The sequence below is a fragment of the Lingula anatina genome, chromosome 2, assembly GCF_051362555.1.
Source record: "Lingula anatina isolate TDL-2025a chromosome 2, LinAna3.0, whole genome shotgun sequence".
Lineage (NCBI taxonomy): Eukaryota > Metazoa > Brachiopoda > Lingulata > Lingulida > Lingulidae > Lingula > Lingula anatina.
In genome coordinates this window covers 25,405,202-25,428,897 of record NC_141768.1, presented here as the reverse complement: position 1 = coordinate 25,428,897, position 23,696 = coordinate 25,405,202, and the positions used below count along the sequence as shown (strand labels likewise).

Here is a 23,696-nt window from a genome sequence, read left to right as displayed (position 1 = left end):
GCGGCCAGTGCACAACAGAAGTACATGTACTTCACCTAGCTCTTGCCTTTAACGGTGTACGAGTTATTTGGCTTAGACGGGAAGACAGGCATGAGCAATGTATCCAGCCCTATGTGATTAAAGTTAGAATTCAACCTGTGTACAATTGCTGCATTGGTGAACGAAAGTGTCGGGAGTGGGGGAGGGGGGGAGTACGTACATCACTATAGTACTTACAGGGGGTAGCACAGCATATCGTCAATATTTAGGAGTACCAACGCATGATTTTCGTGCTATTTCTTTTAAATACAAATGTATCAGAGGCCGCAGGGGAGAAGCTCCTACAGCGCATATCAAAAACCGTAAATATGTATGGAACGCATCATGAAACTTTGTGGTTTTTTCTTTTGGAAGGGGGGTGGGTGGCGGGGGAGAGGTACGTGCATACACATTCACTGATTTAGGATGAATGTAAGGTTGTAGTCTGATTGTCTCATACAGACTTAGTCTTTTCACAATTTGTATAGATGCATGCTTTGTGTATTATTTCTCGTATTTCAGAATCTGTCATACCAGTACATTTTTATCCATTATGTGAAATTTTAATTTTCAGGATTAATATAATTTCCCCGAAGTTTTCTCTGGTATACTATGACTCTGAGTACTAGGAAGTAAATGTCTTTACAAGTGCAAGAATTATGTGGCGCACCCTCTCTGTCTGCATCTACCCTGGAACAGTTTCCTCATGAGAACATCTTGAAAGAAAGAAACACAGAGTCAAAGGCTGACCAAGACCAGTTAGTGAGGACTATAGATGGGCTTTAAATATGATTTATTAAACCTTAAAAATTATTATTATAATAATAAGTAGCATTAATCTATGTTAAAATGGGTCATTTATTTAAAACGTGAAAAAAAAGGATGTGCATTCTTAAAAACAATGGAACACACACTCGCATCTTTTTATATATATACTATTGGTTTGAAGCAAGAAGATTTGCATATAAGAGAAAAATGAGTTTATTTTTCAATTTTGGATCATTTGAAAATTTTGAAATAAATTTTAGAAATAAATTTGTTCATTTGCCTTTTATTTGATGTGTTTTTTTTTTCATATCAAGGTGAAATTTTACTGCCTGGGGCCAATTTTACATGCCCTCCCCCTGCTGCATTTTAGTGCTTATTTTGGCCGACTGGCGGCAGCACCTTACGGGTCATGTCACTGGCCATGCCATTTAGGCTACAAACCACTATTAAAAATCCCATTCACTTCCATTGTAACGTTTAATTCTCTTAAAAATATTTCCCATGCATCAACAAACACAACACTTCAGGTTTAAATACTTCTACTCAAGGCCTAAACAATATTTAAAAAATCAGGGTACATTAATGGCATAGCTTGCCAGTGACATGACATGACCCGTAAGGTGCTGCCGCCAGTCTGCCAAAATAAGCACTAAAATGCACTTCTTGATTCAAACTTGCTAAACAAGGAAGGCCGGAAGTGCCGTATAACCTAAATGTACCCTGATTTTTTAATATTGCCTTGAGTAGAAGTATTTAAACCTGAAGTGTTGTGTTTGTTGAAGCATGGAAAGTATTTTTAAGAGAATTAAACGTCACAATGGAAGTGAATGGGATTTTTAATAGTGGTTTGAAACCTAATGGGAAAACGTGCAAGTACAAGCGGCCAGTGCACACCAAGTACTACACCTAGCTCTTGCCTCTAACGGTGTACGAGTTTGGCTTAGACGGGAAGACAGGCATGAGCAATGTATCCAGCCTTATGTGATAAAAGTAAGAATTCAACCTGTGTACAATTGCTGCATTGGTGAACGAAATGTCGGGAGTGGGGGAGGGGGTGGGGGAGTATACGTACATCACTAGTACTAGTACTTACAGGGGGTAGCACAGAATAGGGGGGGAGTACGTACATCACTATAGTACTTACAGGGGGTAGCACAGCATATCGTCAATATTCAGGAGTGCCAACGCATGACTTTCGTGCTATTTCTTTTAAATACAAGTGTATTAGAGGCCGCAGGGGAGAAGCACCTACTGAAGTATAGCGCATATCAAAAACCGTAAATATGTATGGAGTGCTAACGCATCATGAAACTTCGTGGTTTTTTCTTTGGAAAGGGGGGGGGGGGGGTGGCGGGGGAGAGGTACGTGCATACACGTTCACTGATTTAGGATGAATGTAAGGTTGTAGTCTAATTGTCTCATACAGACTAAGTCTTTTCACAATTTGTATAGATGTGCATGCTTTGTGTATTATTTCTCGTATTTCAGAATCTGTCATACCAGTACATCTTTATCCATTATGTGAAATTTTAATTTTCAGGATTCATATAATTTCCCCAAAGTTATCTGTGGTATACTATGACTCCGAGTACTAGGAAGTAAATGTCTTTACAAGTGCAAGGATTATGTGGTGCACCCTCTCTGTCTGCATCTACCCTGGAACAGTTTCCTCATGAGAACATCTTGAAAGAAAGAAACACAGAGTCAAAGGCTGACCAAAACCAGTTAGTGAGGAGTATAGATGTCCTCACAGAGGCTATATCCTATGATGAGTTCTTTAAAAAGTACTTGATTGCTAATAAGCCATGTTTACTGGCTCCAGAGTTAGCTGTCAACTCATGGAAGGCAAGGAAGGAGTGGGTCACAGAAGACGGAAAACCAAACTTTGAGAACTTAAAGTTGTTCTTTGCAAAAGGCAGGTTCAAAATGCTATTCTGATTTTGTTTTAGCTGGGTGACAAGCCCCACTCTATCATAATTATCTTGAAGTTAATTTTATAAAAGGGGTAACCGACCCTCCTCTCTCCCCCCCCCCCCTGTGAATTAAGGACCCTGAAAAATATTGATATTTTTGAGGGCGACTGGTGAAGGGTGCCATTTCGTATGGTCTAATTTCAAATAGTGTGATTTTTTTTTTCCAGAAATCAAATGGGGGGGGGGGGGGGGGGGGGGGGGGGCTAAATCTGGGGTCTTTCGATATATTTTAAAGCAGATCTACATTATACAAATGTACAAAAGATACCTTATTTATAATGGTTTATTCCTAAATTTTTCATATGTTCTTCTGTGAAGATTGCCTATACATAGAATACAAAGTTTATTTTAAAAAAAAAGTTGGTAATTTTCTTTAAATGAGATATATAAATATACACCATAAACCTGACTTTTTTTACACTTATTAGACAAAGTGAGTGTCCCAGTAGCAGACTGCAAGACGGAGGAATATGGGTCTCACTGCAAGCAAAATATGGACCTCAAGGATTACCTGACTTACTGGGAGAAATACATTGATAGTGGTTATCCTGTTGACATGCAGAGTCTGTACTTAAAGGACTGGCATTTCACAAGGTAATTGTTTGTTTTTTTTTGAAAAGCAAAACTTTGATAGCTCTTATTAGTATAGAAAGCTCACAGCAGATTAGGACAGTGTAAATATATTATGATAAATCTTTTGCTAATTATTGTCCCGTTTTTGTAGTAGGTGCTTTACTTTTAAAAACCCAAATAGATGTTTGCAGGTTTTCCTTTTCGGCAGATTAAAAATAATATTGTGCACATCTTGAAAGTTGTAATTTGGTTAACCTGGTTAATTTTTAGTGTAATCATATTAAAATTGACAGTAAAGTCAGCTTAAAATTTTGCTTGTATTATATGCAATTAATTTTTCAGAGATTTTCAAGACTACAATGCGTACATAACTCCTGAGTATTTCCAGTCTGACTGGATGAATGAATACTGGGACACAAGGCCAGACCTCAAGGATGATTACAGATTTGTTTACATGGGAGCTAAAGGAACATGGTACTTTATCAAGGTTAATTAATGCAGGGAATTAAATGTTCTGTACCTTTTTTCAGTGCAAAAATTAGATGTGAAAACATACAAAGAAATAATTAACAAGCTTCACTCACAGATTCACACTTTTATTTAATTACTTGAGATGTAAGCCATAGAACTGTACTGTTACAATAACATAGATAGTTACACAAATTCACCATTTTTTATTAAAAGCATCCATTTTCAAAGTGAATTTGTGTACAGTGCTAGCTAAATTGGACTCTGATAAAACTATAAATTATACCTACTTTTCCAGATAAGTAGCTCATCATTCTGTGCATAGCCATCTTACATTTTTCTTGTATTTGTAATATATATATATATATATTTTTTAAATCTTTTTTTAAACATTTTAGGACACCTTTCCATGCTGATGTGTTTAGATCATACAGTTGGTCAGCAAATGTCTGTGGCAGAAAGAAATGGTTACTTTACCCACCAGGCAAGTGATTGGGATTCAGAAGTACATGTACCTGTTACTCAAGGTCAATAATGCCTTGTGCAAAATGTGGTCTACAAATTGCAATAACCTTAACTTTTTGTTATCTCCCAAATTTTCTTTGCCTTGTTACCACTCCAGCAAATGAATTTTACTTTTACCTGATTAATTAAGAAATTATGATCATATTTTTTGTCACCAGGTGAAGAAGAATGTTTTACCAACAGATTTGGGAAGTTAGTGTTTGATGTCTGTTCACCAGAACTTGATGACGTGACAAGTTTTCCAAAATATCGCAATTTACAAAGACAATATACAATAATACAGGAAGCTGGACAGGTTATCTTTGTTCCCAGTGGGTGGCATCATCAAGTTTGGAACCTGGTATAACCATTTTGTTTTTTACTCTATGACAGAATGTGTTGTAGGTACTTTCTATTAAATTTGTACTACTTGTGTAGGTTCAACTCTGTAGGGCATTATGGTTAAATGCAATCTGTGAAATCAGCTTAATTGTCTGACACGCCTCCTAGGGAAGCTAAGAGTAATTAAGCCAACTAGTAAGATGGGTCTATCTGAATTCTCCCTAAAATTTTATATCGTGCCTCTTTAATTCCTTCCTTCAATAAATTATGAATATAAAATACAATAGTTCATTGTCATTTTCAAGAAAGAGTAAGACTATATTACAAGTTAAATGTTAAAATTTTACTTAATTAATGATGCAAATGATGTCTCAGAAGTCACTTTATTTCTTCCAGGAAGATACCATTTCTATCAATCATAACTGGCTGAATGCCTGCAATGTTGACATATGCTGGGGCTTCATAAAACAAAGCTTGGCAGAGGTGAAGAAAGAAATCAGTGACTGTAAAGACATGGAGGGGTGGGAACAACAATGCCAGGTCAGCAGACTTGGAGTTAAACCTAGACTGGCTTACAACTAGATTAAATAACAATACAAACAAAGAATCAGAAATATAACAACGTCTTTGAAAACACAATTGTCTCATTTAATAAAAAAGAGATATTTTGTGGGATTTCTTCATTTTTTTATGTGGCCATTAATATCTGAAATAGATTTGTTCAAAGAGGTCTCTTTACTTAAAAAGCTCATAGTTCAAAATCATAAGAAAGACTTAAGTTTAAAGTGTATGGTGCATGACGTGTTTTTGATTGAAACATTTCAAGATAATTTTTTTTTCTTTTCAGCTCATCCTGCATGCAAGCAGTGGAATTGATTATCCAGGATTTTTCAATTTTATGAACACAATTGCTCGACACAGGATAGAAAAATGCCAGCAACAAAATGATATTCAGAAAGAAATCTCAGTGCAATCAAGCAAAGTATTTCACTACTATTTTGACCTACAAAGAGTCAAAGAAATTCTTCAAGACATGAAACAAGATGCAGATTTTAAAGCTTTAGGGCCTGAACATCTCAGTTATGATCTGGAGGAGTTAATAGCAGAGATTACTGACACATTAAGTACCAAACACACTGAATAAACTACACAGTCCCTGTCAAAGCTTAATGAACCAGTATTTATTGAATTACAGTACAAAACCTCATTTTCAAGTATCAGATTAAAGTGCATATTTTTAATCCTCCAATTTGTCAACCTAACAGTTGATCCATTGAAAAAATTGAGGCTCTAGAAATATCATTAGTCTCTTTTGAATAGAAAAAATAATTACTACATTACAGTATTTTATGACTTTAAATTTTACAGATTTACAACAAGAGGAACAGTTCCAAAACTGGTTTTATTTAGTGTATGGTGCATTTCTTTACCTGTATATTATAATTCAACTTGATATTTATTGATCAAAATAAATTTTACCTTTATTCATCTTTGCTACTGTTTACATGCTTCATATATATGGACATCTTTGTTTGAGTCATAATATATGTCATTTATATGGAAGAATTCCTTCATCATAGAGAGAAACCGAGAGTCTCTGTCATACCTTATTTTACATGATAAAAGCACCAAACAGTTTCTATTGCACAAATGCTTTAAAGTTTCCAGTAGATCTTGGAAAGTGTCTTCTATATAAATTATATCAGCACCTAGTATGACATCAAAAGGATCAGAAAACTGAAACAAGTTCTTTCCCCAGTCCAACTCTGTTACTTTTGGCACAGTTTTCAAAGATTTTATGTTCAATTCAACATTTTCTTGAATATATTCCAGTGCCATTGCTCTGTCTGTAAGTGTGAGGTGTCCGCCTGTTAAAAAGAGTTGATAAAATATCATACAAAGTAATGATAAAGATTAGTTGTTTTAGACTAGAGCACAATAGATGAAATTTTTTTGATGTAATATCCACCCTACTGAACTTAAATAATCCCATGGGTGGGGCTTTAAACAAAAGGATCATTGCACTTTGATTTTACTGACAACCTTGCCTGTATTTTGATAAGCTCCAGTGCATTCCGATTACCAAAATGACATATAAGTGCAATTATCCTATTGTTTTAAGTGCAAGCCGAAGGATAAGTAAATTACAACTATTCGCTGTCCACTGTATGCAACATACAAGAGCAACAGATGACTTTTGCTGTAAGTGGTACACATATATGGATCAAATCAAAATTAACCTTATTTTCAGTGTGTAAACAGGTGTCTTTGACTTCCAATTTCTAACCATGCAGGTACCAGTATGTGTGTGTGTCCTTTAACAAGGATTACCTAACATTGCTGCAGCAATGCCAGCTAGTCCAGTGCCAGCTCCCAGTTCTAGAACAAGCTTGCCTTTGACTACATCTGGATTTTTATCAAGATACTCAGCAAGAACAACTGCCTAAAATACACAAGAACACAGTTTATGATCATAATGTATCTACTGGTATCATGTACTGTATACAATTACCAGTATAAGTGGTTCTGACAAAACATACAAAAAATAATAAAAAAATAAAGAATTTTAAAAAACAGCTGTTTCATTTTAAGTCTCACACAAAAATTGCCATATGTATAAAAATTATTAATGTTGAAATGGGAAAAGGAAAGCACGTGTGGACTGGAGTCTGGGCTCAGCATACTAGTATTACATGTACATATTTTAATAAATAATTTTTAAAAAAATTAATAAAATAAGGCCAATTCCCCTTGAACTTCACTCCTACATAAGTATAAAAAAGCACGTCGAACTGTTTTATCAAGCTAAAGTATGTGGTCAGTGGTCACAGTTTTCACTAACCGCATCCCATACTACAGCAGCCACACCACCTTGGCTCCAATTCTGACGAATAAATAAATGCGTTTCGCCGAATTTAAATTCACGTCTATCCTTATGGAAGTGCGGTACTTTGGTTTCATCGTAAAGCATTACTGCAGTACAGCCTCCTTCTCCTCCAGCACAGGTGGAGGTATCGGTCTTTTCAAGTGACATAAGCAAAGAAATGTGTGGGATCAAAATGTCCAAAATGAACCATGCTTTCAGCATTTCAATAACAAAACAGAAGAATAGAGGGCAGCACACAATATGATATACTATTTTCGATTTTAGTTCAATAGAAAGAAATTCCAAATTTTTGACTTCATATCATAAAAACATTTATTTATTTATTTATTTATTTATTTATTTATTTATTTATTTATTTATTTTGTGTGTATTTTTTTCTATAACGAAAAATAGATTTGGGCCCTCTTGAACTAAATCTTATATTATCTCGCGCGATTAGATCGTCTCTTAGTTACACACAAACACTTGCATATACACATGTGATCGTGTGTATTTATCGAGTTGTTTATACCGCTAGACTCGACAGAGCAGCTTTGGATACAGCAGTGAGCGTTTGTTAAAAGTTAAACCGAATATTTACACATTAACAAGATGAACCAAAAACCTTCAGAGACAGGTAAATAGGTGAAATAAATGCAATACTGAGTACAAGTAAGGTCATCGAGGCAAAAATTGTGAAAACTCAAAAGATTTTTAAAGTTTTTTTTTTCGTGCACAAAAATACACGCACATAGCAGGAAGTTTAAACTTGTATAATATTCAAAATGACATTTCAGGTTGGTTTTACCATGCGCCAGCTAAAAGGCAGGTCCATCTGGAGGAAGAACTGCCTCCAGCCTCTCAGATTCCAGGACTAAGCGACCTGCCAGAGGAAGAGCAACCTCAAAAACAAATGGTTTACAGAGACTCTGACACAAAATATATCAGACTGTGCAAGCGAGGAGGTCGGGAAGATCTACTTCGTTTTAGGGATTTCAAACCAAAATCCAAAGATCCTGTGCCATACCCAAGAAATGAATGGTTTTATTGGGATAACAATGAAGAAGAAGTACCTTCACAGTAAGTTTTTAAATAAGTAAACATATATAATGAAATTATATATTTCACAATAATATGAATTTCTCCCCCACTTCAACTTCAAAACTTTCATACCTTACTGATCAAACATTTCTGTCATCATATTCAATTAATTTAGTGGTAGAATCTACAAAAATATGTTTTCTGTCAATATGAAAACCAAACTAAATGTATGTAACCATTTTGAATTTGCAGGACATTTGAGCACAAGCTCCCAGAATACATGGTCCATGAAGAGTACAAGCCAGAAGGAGACCACTATGATTATGAAAAAAATAGACCTAAGAGATTACCTTATGCATTTGATAGACTTACAGTTTATGAACGGGAGGGAGATGACAAAAGGGTGACAAATAAAAATGTCAAGATCCCCGAGGTAAAGAGACCTGGGTATGGTGTAAGGTTACAAAGAGTTGCACCTGCTGGACCAAAAACAAAAGCCGTTCACAAGAGTAAACCTAGACCAGGAGAACTAGAGCAGCATAGAAATTTTTTGCCGATGTAAGTCACAGTTTTTAAAGAACACAATTAATGAACATGCTACATGATTTGCATTGTTGTATTGTTTTTAAGTTACTTCTAAATTAATGATCATGAAGTAAAAAAAGCATTCAAATAATTTTATATACTTATGAAAATCCAGCAATTCAAAGGTATGATTTTTAGAATATAATAAATAGTAAGTTGGCTAGTATACAAATTCATAATTGATCGCCAAAGGGATTACAAATCAGAATTTAAAAATGTTTTAATAGGACCTTTTTTATAATTTTAGGCCAGACCTTGAAACAGAAAAACCACAGATGGGAAAGATTTTATCTTACACCTATAACAAGGAATGGAAAACAGAAAACATAAAGTGGCATGACAAGCAAGAAAAACTACATGGCAAAAATGCATTTCCTTCCAAACAGTCAAAAGAACCCGTCAAGTCAGAATACCAGCAGACATATAGTCAAACTGCAAAGGACTCAAAACACAAAGTAGCAAGGTAAATATTTCACTACATTACATAGAAGCTTGATCAATTAATAAAATATAATGAAACCATTTGAAATAATATATATGTGAAATGTTACAACTTATGCTTATTGCTATATTAATTTTTTTTATATTTGTGGGACCCATGATAATCAGAATCACCACTAAGCTATCATTAATGATTTTTTTCAGGAAATCAATAGAACATACTCCAAGAAGAAAAAGTGAAGATAAAGAAAAGCCTTTATTCAAGTTGACAAGGTAATACTTTGTAATTATATGCCCTTTTAGCAGTAGTTAACCAAAGGATATTTTCAAAATTATCTAAGTTTACATTAAAGAGTCATCATTTCCACTTTTATTTTCTACTCTTCCTACTTTAATATGTGATTTATGGGGATTCCGACATTTTTTATGGAAGTTGAACCTGCAATGCCCAAGTTTTAATGAATAGCAACATTCTTAAATTTCCCATTTGTTTTTATAGGTTTACTAAAGTGCCAGCAAGAACAGATAACCACTGGCATAAGACAGAACAACTACCCTCAGTGGCATGCTAAAGTGGTTATTTAATAAAAGACAAAACTATACAATTCTGCTGACCTTGTAAAATGAAGAAAAAGAAATACTCTCTCAGTTCCTGATTCCACTGATGGAAATTGGTTTACCTTATGAGGGGATTTTGCATTTACTAATATCTCCAGACTGCACCATACAGTAGGATTCTTGGACAGAGAATTTACAAGTTGACAGTATTCTTTATCTTATAAATATATAAATATATATTACTTTTGTGTACATTTTCATTATAAAAATACTTTTTGAAATTATAAGTCATAGAAAATATTACTTGTCAAAGGTGCAATTTATAATGATGCATAAAAAGTCATTGTCACGATTGTGATGTCTTCCTTTACATCATGAATAAACGTGCCAAGGTGCTACACTTTGTATTTCAAGAGTTAAATATCATTAATTTACATATAAATAGTTACATGCTGTAAACTGAGTAACATTGTTATGACTTCAAACATTTTTTTATGTTGGAGCATTCTCGATAACAGTTTATGCAACAAACTTTCAGTCCAATGTCTGTCAGAAAAAAAAAACTTGAATAATTCAGAAAAGCTTTTAACCAACAACTGCACCAACTGTAGTTACAGCAGCTTTAACCAACACCGTGAAATATAAGATAACAGCAATGGCTCCCCCTATTGTCAAAATGATGCCTGTAATGCTGAGACCCATGGAGATTTTTCCTCTAAGTCTTGCAGAATCCATGTTGTTCTCGTCTGCTGCACATCCTGAACACAGGGAGACAATAATGGCGATGATTCCTGGAGTACAAAAAAAAAAAAAAAAACAATGTTTGCTACATTTACAGTTGTGTATCAGTAAAATTTACCATATTATTTAAAATAATTGTAAACTCTAATTTTCATGGACACACTTTCTCTTTAACAGTTTCTGACAAAATGCACTGGACCTTTAATCATGAGTGATTAAAAAAACAATTTTTTACCTTCCACAAATAGATATTAAAGTGTGTTAAAAAAGACCCCCACCCCTGCCTTTGTGACATAGACTGCATTTAGGCCCTACTGAATAATCTTTAACAAAACTCTTGAGTACTATATTTCTTTGAGTTACAGCAATGAAAGATATCAGATTTAAATATCAACTCACCAATAGGCAGATTACAGCAGATTGTGACAAATATGGCCAGACCAAGATAACTGGAGGGTCTCGGTGTGCTGGTTGGGGGCTGGATGACAACTGTGTGTGAGGCTGCGGGCTGGGCCATGACCACTGTGTTTTGGGCGTGGGCGTCACTCTTTCCAGGCTGGGGATATTGGTGGCCTTGCTGGATATTCTGTGCGTATTGATGGCCATATGCTGGCGGGCCAGGGTAATGTCCGGAACCATTCATTCTGCTGTTACTTGGTATAGTCTCTACGTAGTCCTAAGCGTTGATGGAAAAATAAATGCTTTTTATTTTTTGGATTTGATGGTGTCAATTGTTTGATAAATTGTTATTATCTTACGAGTTTACAAAACATTGCATGGTAGTTTAATCGGATCCCTGCTATAAGTTTCGTTCAAGGAAAGAAATAGACTCAGGGATTGAAAAATTAAAAACCTTGAAGATCATCAATTTTATAGGCGCGTAGATCAAAAGGAAATACGGAAGTATTCTGTTACACAGTCGTATAACTCACCCAAATTTCACACACGACCCACGATCGCCTCCTTACCAGCGGTCATACGCACACAATTGTGGAGGCGCGCTTTCAATTTCACGCACCATTCAACCCAGGCCATCTCAAGTTGAAATTTTAGTGGGGTGCAGATTATAGACATAAGAGAGAAATGAAAATAAACAAAATAAGACGCAACACAATTTACCATTTTTGACAATAGAAATATTAAATATTTCATTCGCCGTGCTGCAATTATTTCGCGAAAATTTCATCGATTATTATTTAGCATTCAAAATTAGCTTCTCTGTGACGCTCAAATGTGATCTTCCAAATTGGACAAAAACTCATCAGACACAGGTAACAGTTTACACGACCAGAGTAGCTTTTCCAAGAAACGATAGCTATCAGCGAATTTATGTTTCCAAATGTTTGAGACAGACTTTATCTTGTAAAGCGTGTTTGTTACGCTTTAGATGGAATGGAAATTTAAAGTTGCCAACTGTTTTTCTTTACTTCCATTTTGTTTCAGTCAAGTTTACTTTATATTTCTTTAGAATATACTTAAACAAACAACATAAGTTCTAGTGAACCTATTTTTGTCGATTTATAAGCAATAACGGAAATATAGCGATGATTTAACAAAAAAAGTGTTAACAGGACCTTTTTACACATTGGACAAATGTAATGAATGTATTTCGGTCTTTATTTAAAAACCTGACAACTCGTTCCATAATTTTTACGCATAAAAACTAAAATATTTTATGTACATTTCTTCAACGGGGTATATCCAATAATTGTCTTAGGTGATAAAATCCTATTCACTCTTTTTAGTATGTTTTCAAGATGATTTTTATGGAGGCCTGTTCTAGCTCTAATTATGCCACTTAAAAACTTGGCAATTTTTTTTTTTTATCTACTCTGATCTTTTTTTATGTTATCGTACAAAGGCAGTTAATAGTTTTTCCAAAGCTCTGATTCCCCTATAGAAAATAAGAAAAGAAATGAAATGTCATCAATAAATCAATGTCTAAGCCAAATATAATTTTCTTAAAAGCAATTACAGTAAGAGGAAATCAGAATTTTGGTTGTTAAAAGTTTTTTTTTCAATTAATTAATTTTCAAAATGTCCTTCATCGGTGTCTGAACATGAAAGATTGTTTGATTTAGAGTTCAATTATTGTTCGCTAATGAACTTCTAGATATAATGAAAAATCTTTAAAATATAGGCCAATTGATTAATACTTAATCACGAAGCTGTATCAGGGATTTTTCGACGTAAAATTTCCGACGTGTTAAGTATAGCTTGTCTTGTGTAGCTGGCGCTGTAATCAGTGTTGCGTCAAGTCAATATGTCTGCGCCCATGTGAGACGTTTCTTCAACAAAATGTGAGAAGTTCTCCTGGTATGGTGATTATTACGTGAAAAGCCCGATTACCAGGAAGAAGCCGTGCCTTCCATAAAGCCTTTGTCTGTCGAAAGGTCAGTACGTCGTAACATATCTATAACGAACTACATGTATTCACGTCAGTCTCATCGTGTTTTGCTACGGACCAACCGTTCGGGGTAGGAAAGTTTTAAAATGCGCATATAAATACATGAAGGAAAGCATTGTAAGCTTACATTACCAACACAAGAAAGCGTATGTTACTAACGGTCTCTTGTATTGGTAACATAAGCTTACAATATTTACCATTACTGAGTTGGTACAGTCTGGTCAAAGTGGTTAAGTTGAAGCTGAAAATCTTCAAGTCCCCTCCACGAGCCTAAATAATTAATTAATTAATAAACCCCTAAAGTATCACCTTCTCGACTGAGCTCAAATCAAAGGATTGATCAAAAATGCCATTAGTCCATAAGGTCTGACTGGAGAATATATTTAGAAATGAACATGTTATTCAATTTTTGCGAGTATAAAATATCTGTACTGCAGTAGTGTTATATGATCTCCAAATATCCTAGAGTGATTTCTTCTGGGTCTGTCAACTTCACATTTCTTGCCAATATGCCATGATTTGAGGATTTAGAATGGAACTTTTTTCCTGCCAATGTGGTGAGTTGTCCAGCCAATGGAAGCTGTCAAATTAACAACTATTCTCTGGTAACTTTTACCGAAAGTATCCTAAGAAAGCTAGGAGAGGGCGAGTGAGTGAGAAGTCAAATCAGTTCGTCAAAAATGCCAAGGTTGAGTTAGCTTTATTACTGGCAATATAGACTTTCCTAAATGGTTAGAAGTTGTTTTGAAAGGACAAAGAGTTATTATTTTTACTGACTTAAGAAAATTTAGCACATGTAGTGTGGTTAATTGCCTTCAGTATACGTTTATTACTTTATACATGTACTTCCTTTAGCAAAATTTATAAAAAGAAAATGGAAACGCTTTAAACTGTATCGAGGGACACTTTGTAGACAACATATGCAATTTACTTTACTAAAACGGACTCCTTATACTCCCAGTACTTTATAGAAACATAATTAAACACACAAATATTTTTAGCATTGGCAACAGGTATTTTTACAGACTCAATAAAGATGGCATCTAATGACCAGACTCCAAACAGCAGTGATCTCCCAAGAGGGTTGATAGGGAGGACGGGAACTCCAACTGCCAAGGGGGTCAGGTAGGTCTGTTTTTTGTTAAAACTTGTAACATTTAAAGCCAGCTCTACTAGTGATTTATCTGTGGATTTTTCCCAAGTCATGCTAATGAAACTGTCATCTTTTCTTTAATTGATATTCATAATTTGCAGTGCCATCTTTAACATTTATTGCCATGATTATCTATTTTTTAGGTTGCCATCACTTAGAGCTCCCAGGGATTTGACTCTTGGAGGTGTAAAGAAGAAGACATTTGCTCCCAATATTCCAGTGAGAAAAGACAGAAGCAAGGAAAGGTATACTGGAGTCCCGGTTATTATTGAACATATACACGGGACATGAATTGGCATAATTAAAACATAAGTAGCAAGGACACTTATCAAACATTTAGATTATTCATCACTTTCTTAAGGGGTCAGTTTTATATTGACATTTTGTTACAAGAATGAGGTGTTCAAGTCTCCTTAATAAATGTCAATGTGTTTTGATGTTTATTGACCATATTGCTAGCTTTAATGTTTTATATTGACATTTTGTTACAAGAATGAGGTGTTCAAGTCTCCTTAATAAATGTCAATGTGTTTTGATGTTTATTGACCATATTGCTAGCTTTAATGTTTTATCACTTGCCAATTTGACAGTAATGCATGTGCATATCTTGATTCATCTCAATAGACCTGTTTGCCAAATATATTATTTTCTTTCATTTAGTATTTATAAAACATTTTTTCATGCAATCTTTAAGTTGGTTTATAGTCAGATTATCAAGCAGGTCTTATTTTCATCATTGCAGAAGTACAGGTGAAACTCCAGAACCTAAGCCTAGTCCTGGTAGTACAAGGAAAGATAGAGGAGGGGGAGATGGAGCTCGGGGAAGAGGGAGAGGACGAGGAAGGGGTAGGGGAAGAGGCAGAGGAGAGGTTTTGCAGTCCCATTCAATTTTTGAACAAGGACCTACAGAAAGGCTGCAAGCAAGAGGTTTGTACATTTATATTTTATCTATTAAGCCAAATGTTAAGCACATTAAAAATTGGTAATAAAGATGTAAAATATTGCACTACTTTTTGCAGATTTTTTCTTGATTCAATTTAATTTTTTTAGGCTCAAATTATCTAGCACTTCAGCCATAAGAAGTTTGATCCTAGAGCTAGTCCAGTAAAGAAAAAAAGGCTTATCTAATATCAGAACTTATTAGTACGTATATTTTGGAGAATAAGATTAGGTTTGTTATAGCAGATATTTCAAATCTGTTCAGGGTCATCAGGCTACACTGAGACGAGAGAGAGAGGGGATTCCTCAACATCTAAACTTTCTGTGAAGAGGGAGAAGACAGAAAATGAAGACACCAAAAGAATACTGGATAACTTGCTTCGAGATGATGTAAGAAGTCTTGAAAATAAATTTTTTGAAAATATATTAAGCAATGCATTAAACAATTTTAATGTCAGTTTTCATTTTTTTTATTTAGTTTAGAAGAGATTATATATTAAGGTTAAATTTACGTATCCATGTTACCTTAAAATGGCACTTAGCAATGAAAGTTGTAGATGAATTTTGTCAAAATTTCTATTTTGTTTATTTTTTTCAGTTTATAGATTTTGGTGACATGTCAGGTGCTGACGAGGGACTTAATCCAGTGGCCTTACCTCTGGCAACCTCAGTGAAAAAAGAACCACAGTTGGAAACAGATGCAATAAAATGTAAGAATTTTTAAATAATATGTGTATTAGTTATGTGAAGAGTTGCTTCTGGAAGGACATATTGCTTGTATAGAAGACCTTGCACAGATGCATGTTATTTGTTTAGATTATAAAAATACTTCAAAGTTTTAAAAACTTTCTTAAATTTTTTTCAATAGTTTATCATTTCTGTATAATACAGCTGAGCCAATGGAGGTGGACGAGGAGGATAAGACAAACATTCCAACTGTGTCTTCAAAGCCTGTTAAGCAGGTGCCGCAGAAGCCAAAACCAGTAGAAAAAGAAAAAACCTGTTCAGAAATATTTGCTAAAGCTGAAAAATCAGGTATTGATGGAAAATAGAGTGTCTCCTTATTGTTTTCTGATTGTGATTTTGGTAGTGTTTGATTTGCAAATTCATAAACTCATTTGAATTTGAGCATATTTAAGTAAGAATAGTCATGATAAGAATTGTATATATTAGATTGAAAATGTGTTTATTTCCTCTTTCCTGTAGAGACAGGCCAGCTGTTATTTTTCCACCTGCCTGACTCTCTGCCCGGTGTTCCCCCACCCAGGGAGGAGGCAGAGGTCAAGGGAAAAGAGGGGGCTTCGTCCACCAAAATGGACACGGATGAGGTGGGTTCTTTAAATTAGCTTGCTTTCAACTTGAGAAGAGCAAGTATACATCATACTTTAGCAGAGTGCACAAACTTGGCCCTTTGAATGAAAATACTCTCTTTTGATGAAGTACTTGAACTTTTCCACTTTTTTTAAGGCCAAGTTATGTGATCAAATGGGAAAATCCAGCCTTCGGGACTTTTCAGAAGGTTACATTGGGAAACTACAGGTGTTGAAGTCAGGAAAAACGAGATTAATGCTGGGAAATGTCACTCTTGATGTTGCCATGGGAACACCATGTGGCTTTTTGCAGGTAATTTGCTGTAAGATAAATTACTTGGGGCAGTTCCTCGGAAACCAGACCAATCTTTATTCGTTTTTTATTTGATAAACCCAGATGTACTGTTTAAACATTTCTGTAGAAATTTAAGTAGAAATTTAATCATTACAATAAAATTTTTTCATAAATATATAAATCTTTCCTTTCAGGACCTTGTATCAGTGAGGATAGGAGAAGACGGCACCGGAGACATGACGGTTTTGGGACGTGTAAATGACAGACTTGTTTGTACACCAGACTTTGAAAGCCTTCTGAATTCGCAGAGCAAAAGCTGATATTAGCCGGTCGTATTTAATGATTTCATATCATAAATTGACAGGGCTGTTGAAAATAGTGTGTGGATTTCTTTTTCGCCACGCTTCAGAATATTTGCCAAATTATATTCTCATTGAAATTGTCAATTACATAATAGCTGAAACATTTTCAAAGCAGAGAAGTAGTAAGAACAGGCTCATGCAGTCATGAAGTCCACTTGTTGGCGTTACATGTGCATTGAATATATTATTTTTATCGGCAATTTTGTTTTACATGCGACAGAGAGTGAATTCAAGTGTTTTGGCATCGTTTTTTCCCGAGAGGACTTATAGTTTCTTCCCAGATAGATGAGTTTAATGTTATATCTATTGGTTATACGCCCTTTTTTATAGCTGATTTGATCTTTGATATTTGATATTCTACCAGATTTGGTTTGCCGTTAAAGGAAAAGATCAAAACGATGATCTCATAGTTTCAGAACTTTGAAAGCTGCATTGGACAATAAAGCGACAAATAAGGCGATGTTTAGAATTGTACTTTAAAGGTGCTTTGAATTGTTTTCAGTAGTCAATTCTTATCAGAACGGAGTCGGAATTGATTTGAAAAATAGTATAAGAGAAGAGGTTAATGGAGTTGACGAACCACTCCATACCTATTGTGATTTATGTAAAGAATAGTTGGACTTGACCTCTCATCCTTTTGATGCCACTTCTGTGTAAAAGAGGATGCATGACCAGTGAAGCGTTTGCCATTTTGACTGCATTGAATTTCGAACAAATTTTGTTTTTTTTCTTCGGGGCCGAGTTTTAAGGCGATATTAACCGCGGCGTGTTTAATCCTATCGCTCTGTGTTCTGGAATCAAAATGGCGAACCTTCTGCTGAGAAAATCCAGAGAATCGGTAAGTAAATGTCTAGTTTTCAGTCTGCAGACTACATGTCTCCCAGGGATGTCTCTCAGGGGTTTTTCATTAGATTTTTACGTATAATTCTCTGGTCATTCTGTGCACATTTCTGTCCAGCGGGAAAATTAAAAGTCATCACCCAAATGACCTCTGGCGGAGAATAAATATACATGTGCACCCTTGGTCTGGTCCTTGTTTCTGTCAATACCAAGACGTCTCAAATGTGGTGCAAGTCATTTAATGATTAACAGGGGGAGTTATTGGTGCGATATACTCTCATTAGGTTTGGTCGCCTTAAACAATCGACTTCTTCAGGTCTTTTTTCTTTTTCAATTTGGTCAAACGATATGTTTTCCAGCAACGATTCCCCGTGCACAATCTCTATCTTTTATCGTTATTATCCCTTTATTGCCTTTTTGGAATCGATGCAATTTTACATACATCGCAAATATGTATAGATATTTATAGATAGTGAAGTTACCTTTATCAGTTCTTTCTGGCCAATATCGGTACGTTCAAATCTCTGTGACGCATCGGAAACCATTGAAATAAATATTGTAGAAGATTCGAAGATTCAAGGGTAAATGCACTTTCAAAAATCATACAACGGACCAAGAGAGTTGGAAAAAAAAAGCCCGGCAACGTGTCGTCACGCGTGGAGGATTTTAAATGCAGTTTCATGTTACCCAATGCCAATACAATGAGCAACTCGTGCTAAAATCATTTTTCATTTTAAACGACCCAAAACTGTCGCTTTACGACTTGCGTCTTACCCCTTGCAGAGAAAATGACAACCGTTATCATGACCTTATCCCCTAGACAATTTGGGTTCAAACAAATCAAGTGATTCTTAAATAGCTTGTTGAAAGACGATTTTTCCTAGTCAAAATGGTAAAACGATAAACCCTGGGTACACTTTTGAGATTCTGATCCTTCAGTGAACATACATTATGATAGAAAGAAAAGTGCACGCATCTGTTCCATAGATATTTATTATTCTTCGCCTGAGTTACGGACTCCGTTTCTAGTTGAGAGGGATCTTCTTCCGGCTTACCGAAGGGATCCTTTGATAACAAAAACGCCTTCATATTTGCAGTATCGATATTGAAGCGTGGAACAGGATGACACTTAAGCAAACAAAGGTAAGAGCGAAAGGAGGAATCGGGGTTTGTGTGTGTGTGTTGCTTTTTTTTTTCTAATTTACGATTCACGAAAGTATGGAAAATGATATAAGCCATTTCTCTCCATCTTTCATTCAGGTTAGCTATGACGAGCAGTGTGAAGTGATGTTGATTCAGTAAGTATTGGACTCGTTTTGTAGAAAAATGTTTTTTAGTATTAGAGGGTTTAGACGATGACAAATCTTATTAAATTTCTATTACATTACATGGCTATTGATTCTTGTTCTAAAATGGGACTATATGTATAAAACAAGGCAGATGCGTTCCAGATTTAGATTTAACCATTTTTGTCTTTGTTAAAACATTTTAGGTTGTATGAACGGGTGCGTTATGTCAGATACGGTGAAAAACTTAATTTTACTCCTTCCGAACGCACGTCACTCCGACTAAGCTGGAATGCCTGGATCGGAGGAAATCCGTCTCAAAGGGGATTTCAAATGTTCCTAAGGTATACATTAGTTTCTCAAGTTTTTTTTTATTATTATGAAAATAAGACTTTCATACAAAAGTATACGTTTTGTTTTATTTGCATATGATGTACATACTATTTCGAGGGACTGTCAAGTCACCATGGGAACCTAGTATACATTACATAATAGTTGGCAAATGTCGGATAGAATATGTCTGAAAAGTTTCGCTTTTGGTTTTTCATTTTACCACTTTCACCTGGATCTGACGTCAATGTGTTACAGAATGTTCAAAAGTCATCCCGAAACCCAACTTGCCTTTGAGTTTGCGAAGGGCTCTTCTCTGGCTTATCTCCAGAACAGCTCGCGCCTACTGTTTCATGTGAACAGGGTGGTGAAGTACATAGGCAAAGTTATTGAAAATCTGGATTCCCCTGAAGAGGTTGTGCCTGTTTTGCTGCAGTTGGGCGCAATGCATGGACCTCGCAGATTCAATGTGCCGTCAGGATATTTCCCGGTACGAAATCTCAACTAGCACAATTTTGATTGTGTGTACGCGTCCATTGCAACGGTTGTCACTTCGTATTACCTCTTCTCTTCAAAACACGTTTAAAAGATTTTTCAGGCAACATATTTAAGGTTACATCATATAGCCAATTTGCCAAGACGATGAAATTTGACTGCGTAATCTGGATATTTGTATTGATGGAACATCATTCAAATCAAAACTAACGCGTTTTCACCCCCCCCCCCGGGTTTTGTTGGTTTCCAAAACAGTTGTCCAGTGTTAAAATGTTTCACACTAGTATAGAAATAATAATACAACAGTGCAAGACAAACCTTTGTTAAAATGGTCATAATGACTCGAGAACAGTTGCCGTCACTGATAGTTTCTTTCCACAAATTTTACAGCATCTTGGAGTAGCTATGCGGGAACTTATGAGAGAGTCGCTTGGAAACTGGACGGAAGACCTCAACAAATTATGGGACGAATTGTACCAGTGGATAATCCAACGTCTTATAGAGGGACAGCAGAGGGTAGAAAGCTAACCACTAGAAACTAATTTCAGCAGACGATAAATTAGGAACACTCGAAATCCAGATTTAAAGCCCCAGCAGCAAAATATGAATACAAATAGATGAAAAATTTTACAAAATTTATTGGATATACAGTTGAACTATTTTACAATCTACAGTGTCAATATGAATGAATAATAAAAATGGATGTATTTCCTTTTTTGCTAGTTTTCCTAATCCTCACAGATACAGTCAACATACCTAGGGAAAAAAGACACGAACATGACATAGAACATCTAAATAATAAAATGAGACTAAAACGTCAGAGTCATCTACTCTCAGTCCATCCTTTCTCACAAAATCATTTTCAATGCCTGATACACTGTTTCATTTTGGTACTAATTTAAAAGGAATGTCATTTGTTCCACAAGCATTGAAAAGGCTTGGTGATGCCCCCATGAACTGTCAGCCTCTCCCCTCTCCACTATCTGTGCACCGAGACCAGACCATGGATATGTACAAGGGAGTGTGCATGTTATAGTAGATTATGGCTGCCTAGACACTATGAGGCTTTCTGGGATCCCTTCTTTCCAATCAACGACTTGTGGATGTGAGGGATGACACCTGGAAGAGAAAATCAAGAAATAATGTACACAAATTGTAGAGCAAAATCAGAAACTTTTCAAACAACACCAAGTCCAACAACCATATCAGTGTTTACAACCTTGTAGGTAAAGTGTCCCTCTTATATAATATTGATAACAGGTCATAACACTTACCACCACCAGCTATGGTTGCCTTGATGAGTGAATCCAACTCTTCATCACCACGAATGGCCAACTGCAAGTGACGGGGTGTGATACGCTTCACTTTAAGATCTTTACTAGCATTGCCTGCCAACTCTAACACCTGAAATACATCAGAAATTACTTAAACCCCAGGTTTAAAACTTGCCTTCACTTCTAATAGAGACTACAACCCTCCACAAGAAAAGGTAAGAAAAACCAAATGCACATCTTGCCCATTGTTAAAAGCTTTTGAAACCAAATGTATTCATGTGACAAGAATGCAACGACAAGCCATAATCAAAATACTACAAAATCAGCTACACATTGTCCAGACATTTCTGCTGTATGTGCGATACGTGAACACCACATTAAATGGGCACCCTAACTTCCAAATAGAGGAATTACACTTTGTTATAGTAGAGACTAGAGCAGACAAACTAGACACCTACTTCTGCTGTGAGGTATTCTAGGATGGCTGCACTGTAGACAGCGGCAGTGGCTCCTACCCTCCCGTGGCTGGTTGTCCTGTTCTTCAGATGTCTGTGGATACGGCCCACTGGGAACTGCAAAGAAAAAAATGTTATTATGAGGAGTATTCATTCTGAGATCACTTCAGTTCAGTTAATTTTTACCAAATACTAACGCTGCCATAATTTAAGGGAGCAAGCAATGGGGAGGGGAGGGGGTACATAGTTCAAAATTGCATTGCTATTTTATATATACCAGAAAATTATCACCAAATGTGCCAAGCATTGTTAAGGGATTTTAACCAGTCATAATGCTGCAATGTGCAAAATTTGTTGCATCACTTTTCATCAGACATTAAATACAATGTAAGTTTTAAATTTGTTATACGAAGAGAACAGTGAACGTAAATAATTACTGAAACTGTGCACATTACACAATTTAACAGATGTACCAGACTGAAGTAAAACAGAACAAATAACACAAATAAAACTTCAAAAATAACATCAATTAATGACAAACAGGGATTCTAAAAAATTTATAACATGCCAGGCATTACAATACATCCTATCTGTCTATTAAATATTAAATCCTGTCTATTGATCAATTTGGTAAAAAATTATTTCAATTCATCAAGATGAAATAGAAGTTGCCAGTTTTATCTATAGTTGCTATGTTAATTTGGATATAAACAAAAGAAAAGAATCCTATTGAGATTTACAACCCTCCTGTTAGAAATACTTTGAAGGTATAAACACTCAAACGTCGTGAATTAACTAAAAAATTGCTAGGTAGAATAATGGGGCTTATAACATCAACCGCAGAAACCTCATTCATTATTAGGTCAAAACACAGAACTACCCAAAGAAAACTAGGTCAAAATGCCGACTGGCTACATATACATTAAATCTGTAAAATCTTTCAAGGATCTTGTGTAGTAAAGGCCTACTATACACCCTTAGTAATATGCAATATATTTGATGATCATCTCACAAGAGGAAGCAAGTGAAAACAAAGAAATGAAATGTAAACAATGAGAAGCCCGCCAAATTTTGAACTACGATTGTCAAAATTCATGTCCATTTCTTGAATGTTATGAAGTCTATTGATCATGTCAGTGCCAAAAGGGTTTATATGATAATATCGCAACTCTACCTGTAGTCCTGCTCTTGCTGAACGGGAAACGGCCTTCGCCTTAGCCTTTCCAGAATCTTTACCTGCTTTACCGCCAGCCTACATAAGGAAATAAATATTGCTTTATTTTGAAATTATAGTAGACACAATGACAAATTAAGGATAAAAATTATCACAATTGTTTGCTTTTTTAAAATGCATAAATCTGCAATAATGATGGTGTCTAAAAACGTACGATTTTTACAGATACTTTACCATTTCGTTTGTGTATACGTCCTACAGCCTTGAACGTAGCCGCTACAATGGAGGGAAAGCGTGGGTCACGTGACAATGTTTTGAACTGATGACGTAGTTCAAATCATCCTATCAGATGAAAGAACTGAAACGAGTGATGACATCTAGCGCGAGAAAAAGGAAAGTTTCCATAAATAGTACTACGTCTGCGGTTTCAGTCTCGTAATGGTTTGTTTTTATTTTGTCTGCCGTGATATCTGCTTTTCCTATCAATCAGATAATCTA

At 35.4% G+C, this 23,696-nt stretch overlaps 7 protein-coding genes across 11 annotated transcripts; 4 read left to right on the top strand and 3 right to left on the bottom strand.

Moving 5' to 3' along the window:
- The first annotated feature begins 1,443 nt into the window (after positions 1-1,443).
- On the top strand, positions 1,444-6,134 carry LOC106153925 (2-oxoglutarate and iron-dependent oxygenase JMJD4-like). The gene is made up of 8 exons (XM_013528077.3): positions 1,444-1,776; positions 2,327-2,701; positions 3,188-3,353; positions 3,675-3,806; positions 4,199-4,284; positions 4,484-4,665; positions 5,043-5,186; positions 5,494-6,134. The coding sequence occupies exons 2-8, from the start codon at positions 2,389-2,391 to the stop codon at positions 5,788-5,790; spliced, it is 1,320 nt and encodes a 439-aa protein (XP_013383531.1). The 5' UTR covers positions 1,444-1,776; positions 2,327-2,388; the 3' UTR covers positions 5,791-6,134.
- Positions 5,806-7,762, bottom strand: LOC106153951 (protein N-lysine methyltransferase METTL21A). The gene is made up of 3 exons (XM_013528109.2): positions 7,489-7,762; positions 6,978-7,089; positions 5,806-6,514 (listed from the first exon to the last, which is right to left on the bottom strand). The coding sequence occupies exons 1-3, from the start codon at positions 7,732-7,734 to the stop codon at positions 6,141-6,143; spliced, it is 732 nt and encodes a 243-aa protein (XP_013383563.2). The 5' UTR covers positions 7,735-7,762; the 3' UTR covers positions 5,806-6,140.
- Positions 7,763-7,978: 216 nt separating this feature from the next.
- LOC106154016 (uncharacterized protein C7orf57 homolog) lies at positions 7,979-10,544 on the top strand. Its single transcript, XM_013528224.2, has 6 exons — positions 7,979-8,149; positions 8,310-8,592; positions 8,806-9,111; positions 9,386-9,601; positions 9,784-9,852; positions 10,079-10,544. The coding sequence occupies exons 1-6, from the start codon at positions 8,125-8,127 to the stop codon at positions 10,149-10,151; spliced, it is 972 nt and encodes a 323-aa protein (XP_013383678.1). The 5' UTR covers positions 7,979-8,124; the 3' UTR covers positions 10,152-10,544.
- Positions 9,817-11,990, bottom strand: LOC106154022 (uncharacterized). 2 transcript variants are annotated; one of them, XM_013528237.2, is made up of 3 exons: positions 11,811-11,990; positions 11,278-11,554; positions 9,817-10,928 (listed from the first exon to the last, which is right to left on the bottom strand). In XM_013528237.2, exons 2-3 carry the CDS (start codon positions 11,519-11,521, stop codon positions 10,723-10,725), a joined length of 450 nt encoding a protein of 149 aa, XP_013383691.1. In that variant the 5' UTR covers positions 11,522-11,554; positions 11,811-11,990; the 3' UTR covers positions 9,817-10,722. The 2 variants fall into 2 exon arrangements, with proteins under 2 accessions (XP_013383691.1, XP_086859570.1); XM_087003444.1 differs by having other exon boundaries at positions 11,278-11,542; positions 11,811-11,928.
- Positions 11,991-13,096: 1,106 nt separating this feature from the next.
- LOC106153992 (DNA-directed RNA polymerase III subunit RPC4) lies at positions 13,097-17,804 on the top strand. 3 transcript variants are annotated; one of them, XM_013528190.2, is made up of 10 exons: positions 13,097-13,271; positions 14,311-14,410; positions 14,582-14,683; positions 15,181-15,365; positions 15,643-15,767; positions 15,976-16,087; positions 16,269-16,412; positions 16,584-16,705; positions 16,845-17,000; positions 17,177-17,804. In XM_013528190.2, the coding sequence occupies exons 2-10, from the start codon at positions 14,322-14,324 to the stop codon at positions 17,300-17,302; spliced, it is 1,161 nt and encodes a 386-aa protein (XP_013383644.1). In that variant the 5' UTR covers positions 13,097-13,271; positions 14,311-14,321; the 3' UTR covers positions 17,303-17,804. The 3 variants fall into 3 exon arrangements, with proteins under 3 accessions (XP_013383644.1, XP_013383635.1, XP_013383662.1); XM_013528181.2 differs by having other exon boundaries at positions 13,100-13,271; positions 14,287-14,410; XM_013528208.2 differs by having other exon boundaries at positions 13,111-13,271; positions 14,299-14,410.
- Positions 17,805-17,976: 172 nt separating this feature from the next.
- On the top strand, positions 17,977-21,100 carry LOC106153897 (globin, major polymeric component P1-like). Of its 2 annotated transcripts, XM_087003443.1 has the most exons (5): positions 17,977-19,327; positions 19,445-19,482; positions 19,677-19,814; positions 20,059-20,290; positions 20,686-21,100. In XM_087003443.1, the coding sequence occupies exons 1-5, from the start codon at positions 19,307-19,309 to the stop codon at positions 20,821-20,823; spliced, it is 567 nt and encodes a 188-aa protein (XP_086859569.1). In that variant the 5' UTR covers positions 17,977-19,306; the 3' UTR covers positions 20,824-21,100. The 2 variants fall into 2 exon arrangements, with proteins under 2 accessions (XP_086859569.1, XP_086859568.1); XM_087003442.1 differs by having other exon boundaries at positions 17,977-19,482.
- Positions 20,914-23,565, bottom strand: LOC106177035 (histone H2A.V). Its single transcript, XM_013559668.2, has 5 exons — positions 23,433-23,565; positions 23,199-23,276; positions 22,028-22,141; positions 21,570-21,699; positions 20,914-21,414 (listed from the first exon to the last, which is right to left on the bottom strand). Exons 1-5 carry the CDS (start codon positions 23,433-23,435, stop codon positions 21,353-21,355), a joined length of 387 nt encoding a protein of 128 aa, XP_013415122.1. The 5' UTR covers positions 23,436-23,565; the 3' UTR covers positions 20,914-21,352.
- Positions 23,566-23,696: the final 131 nt, after the last annotated feature.